Source organism: Drosophila busckii, unplaced genomic scaffold, assembly GCF_011750605.1.
Source record: "Drosophila busckii strain San Diego stock center, stock number 13000-0081.31 unplaced genomic scaffold, ASM1175060v1 hic_scaffold_25, whole genome shotgun sequence".
Lineage (NCBI taxonomy): Eukaryota > Metazoa > Arthropoda > Insecta > Diptera > Drosophilidae > Drosophila > Drosophila busckii.
The window spans coordinates 107431-110799 of record NW_022872735.1 but is presented as its reverse complement, the minus strand read 5'-3'; the positions used below and the strand labels follow the sequence as shown (position 1 = coordinate 110799).

General features: G+C 40.6%; 1 protein-coding gene across 1 annotated transcript; it reads right to left on the bottom strand.

Annotated features, from left to right (window-relative positions):
* Window positions 1-338: 338 nt before the first annotated feature.
* On the bottom strand, window positions 339-1280 carry LOC108595132. The gene has a single exon (XM_017980297.2). It carries the CDS (start codon window positions 1238-1240, stop codon window positions 362-364), a length of 879 nt encoding a protein of 292 aa, XP_017835786.2. The 5' UTR covers window positions 1241-1280; the 3' UTR covers window positions 339-361.
* Between the last annotated feature and the right edge of the window lie 2089 nt (window positions 1281-3369).

Sequence of the window (3369 nt, the reverse complement as noted above, 5' to 3'; positions counted from 1 at the left end):
TAACTTAACTAAATCAAGGACATTTGCGTATACCTTTAAAATATTTTAGTATAGCTTTTCAGCCTAGCTCCCCACAGATTTGCAGTCGCTTAAACATAATTGATGAGTTTTGCTTTAAGCAAAGCTCTTTATGTACCATTTAGGCCACTGCGGTTGACAGGGTTGTGTGAATAAATTGGCTTATATTGTCAGCAGTTGAAGTCCTTTGGGTATTTATTGAAATTTGGTTGAAATGGCCAAACACTTAAGTTGGGCTTAGCAGGCAGCCGTTTGATAAATGTGCAGCCCAGCCAGAGGTTAACCAAAGTTGAAGCATAAAAAAATATATATGTATTTATTTCTGTCCAGCTTGATGAGCAAGCTAGACCAGTAACAAATAAACTGCAAGCTGCAGTGGAACAACAACAACAACAACAATGGGAACAAGCGAACTCTTTAGCCAACTGGCAGCTGATAGATTGGGCATGGGGTCGGAGACGCGTGGCAGTCGCTTGTTTACAACACATTTGTGCACCAGAGCACGTCCCATGCTATCGCCGGCGAAGGATCTCAGCTGCTTGGCCGCATCCAGGCCACACAACATGGCCGTGCGCGTGTAGTAACAGTCGAGCACATCGTTGAAGTTCTGGCACACCTTGGTGGCATTGTGCCACTCATACCAATCCGCTGGCGCCTCACACTCGATCATGTCCGTGCGCAGCTCCTTGATGCAGTTGTGCGCCTCGTTCAGATCCGTGCAGCGCTTGCGATTGCTGCCATCCTCGCCTCCGCCGTCGCATACCTCGGTCTTGTAGTAGCTCAAGCCATCGCGCAGTTTGCCATAGATGTTGTCATCCGTGAGCACGCACGAGCTGGTGGCGCTCTCTATGTGCTCCAGCACATCGTTAATCTCTGCGCAAGTCTCCAGCATCAGTGGCTGGGCCAGCAGCAGCACTATGCGCTCCGGACTCACCAGATAGAGCCGTGCCAGCTGCATGACCAAAGGATTATCGTCGCACAAGCTACTGGGTCCTTTAGCTTTGCCGCCTGTGCCGCCGCCTGAGGGTCCCTTCGAGCTCCTAAGCTCGTACCCAGGCGGACAAGGCGTTTTGCCGCCACTACCGCCACGTCCGCCATGCCGCGCACTGTGCGGCTCAAGGCCATAGCGATGAAAGTACCAGGGAAACCAAATGCTCTGCGCGCCCTGCCCATGAAGCAGCAGCAATAGCAGCACTGACAAAAGTGTCCTAGTTATTGACATTGCCAGAGTAAAGCTTGAATATATTAATCGTACTGCCAGCTCAAAGTTAACTTTGTTCTATTGTATTCTAGATTGATATATAATTATATGTTGCCGAGTTAAAAATAAATTCACTTACTTATTGTTAACCTTCGTCTTTTTATAGACAGCGATACTTTAGGTTAGATAGCGATACGCCTCACTTTTGTGAGGACTTTAGATTGTTTTCTTAATCGTGGTAAGTGACACTTAGCTTTGGGTTTAGCGACAGTTATTTATTAATTTATTAAGTTGGCTTTTAATTATGTCTATTTAGATTTAAATTAAATAAACTTCATGCAGTTTGGACTCGCTTCGTTTGCTTACTTCCCAACTTTTTTGTCAACAGGTTTTAATTGCTCTTCGCACCTTTATTAGAACTGCCTGCCACTGAGTGTCATTCTAAGACGATCAACTGGTTCTAGAGCTTCCACAGTTACTTTGCTACATAGCAAGCCTTTGCTTTATGCTTATTGGTGAGCTGAGCCAAGCAAACGGCTTGTTTTGCTTATAAATAAATTTTGGCTTTTGGTTTATTTCTAAAATTGCTTAATAAATACTTTTTAATTTATGGGAATTATCTTTTTCGTACTTAGAGGCTATTGCATGAACTAGTGGAATTCAATATTATATATTATATAATATATATGTTTATGTATTGGTTAGAGTGTTTTGTTGAGTATGCTGCGATCATATCACATTGTTTGGATTATGCTTATCGCTGTTTGATATATTTAAAATACACTCTTGATATGCGTATAGTATTCGATAATTCATCTTTCCCCTTTCACTGTAATTGACAAACATATTCGCAGCATTTGAACAAAATCAAACCACTACAAGCTCGTTTGGCTTTTGACCTTTCTGGGCATTAATTCTAAGCACTTGGACTCTTTCGCTATTGCTATGGAAATCGGAACATAAGCAGTCATTGTAAAAATAAATAATAACTTCTGAAGAAAATTACATTCAATTGTTTGCAAATTGGCATTGAGACTGAAAAGAAATTAAAGTTTATAGCTTGACAGACAGCGCATCAGTCAAATTGAAATTAGTTTACTTATTATCTAAAATAACTTTAAAGTTATGTACCTTACCCACTGTTCTGCTCATAATCTACAAAATGTAATAAGGTAATCCTTAGCTGCATTGTTGCAGTTGATTATTTATTAGTCATCCATAAATTACATACAATTGAAAATTAACAGTATTACAATATTAAATGCCAATATTAAGCTTATTTAGATACTCGAATGCATGAATGCAGCGTTCATTTATTTATCTAACAAATATTTTAAATTACCTAGAAAATTGTGTGTATAACTTATAAAAGCGATTTGCAGCATTAAATTGCAATGTAAATCAGCGTTGGCCAATGCTCTCCACAAATCTGCACCAGCTTAGCGTTTGGTTTTAAAATGGCATAACCAGTGAGTGGATGGAGGGAGGGGGTGGAGAGCGCGGATTACGTTGGGAGTTGAGCGGATAATGGACATCAGCTTTTGTGAAATTAGCACAGAAATCACACAAAGCAGTTACTAGAGGTAACTGTTTCATTTTATTTACAACTTCATTCGTAGCACCAAAGCAAAGAATGTGAAAAATGCTGTAATGAAATCTCATTTTATAGGTTGTCTGCACGCCTTGTCCATTCCTTGCTTGAGGCGAATCCTTGCCGCAGCTTGTCTTTATTACATCAACGCACTTTTTTCACCTTGACGCACAGTTCGTTATCCTTTTTTATTTTTGCTGTTGCTGCTGCTGTTGGCTGAGCACTGCGAATTGTCAAGGATATGCCAAGTGAATTTTATTAGCACTCATAAGTTGTAAATTGTACAGCAAGGACGCGCAGGACGACTACTATGAACTGCGATAGCAACTTGGCGTGCAATTGTCGCTGACTTTGGCCCATAGAATTTTGTGTGTATATGTGCGAGAGTCTCCACTTCATGTTAAACAGATTTTTATTGCAACTTTTTATTTGCATTTCTTGTCAAGGTTTTATTTTACATTTTGTCTTACATTTTTTTGCACAATTCTCGGTTGTCGGTGTTTTTTTTGTTTGTTTGCGTGTTTATATATGAAATGTGCTTTGCCGCCGCCGACGCCGC

What these genes read in the sequence shown, in the direction of transcription:
- LOC108595132 (XM_017980297.2), bottom strand. Translation starts at nt 1,240, where the DNA reads ATGTCAATAACTAGGACACTTTTGTCAGTGCTGCTATTGCTGCTGCTT.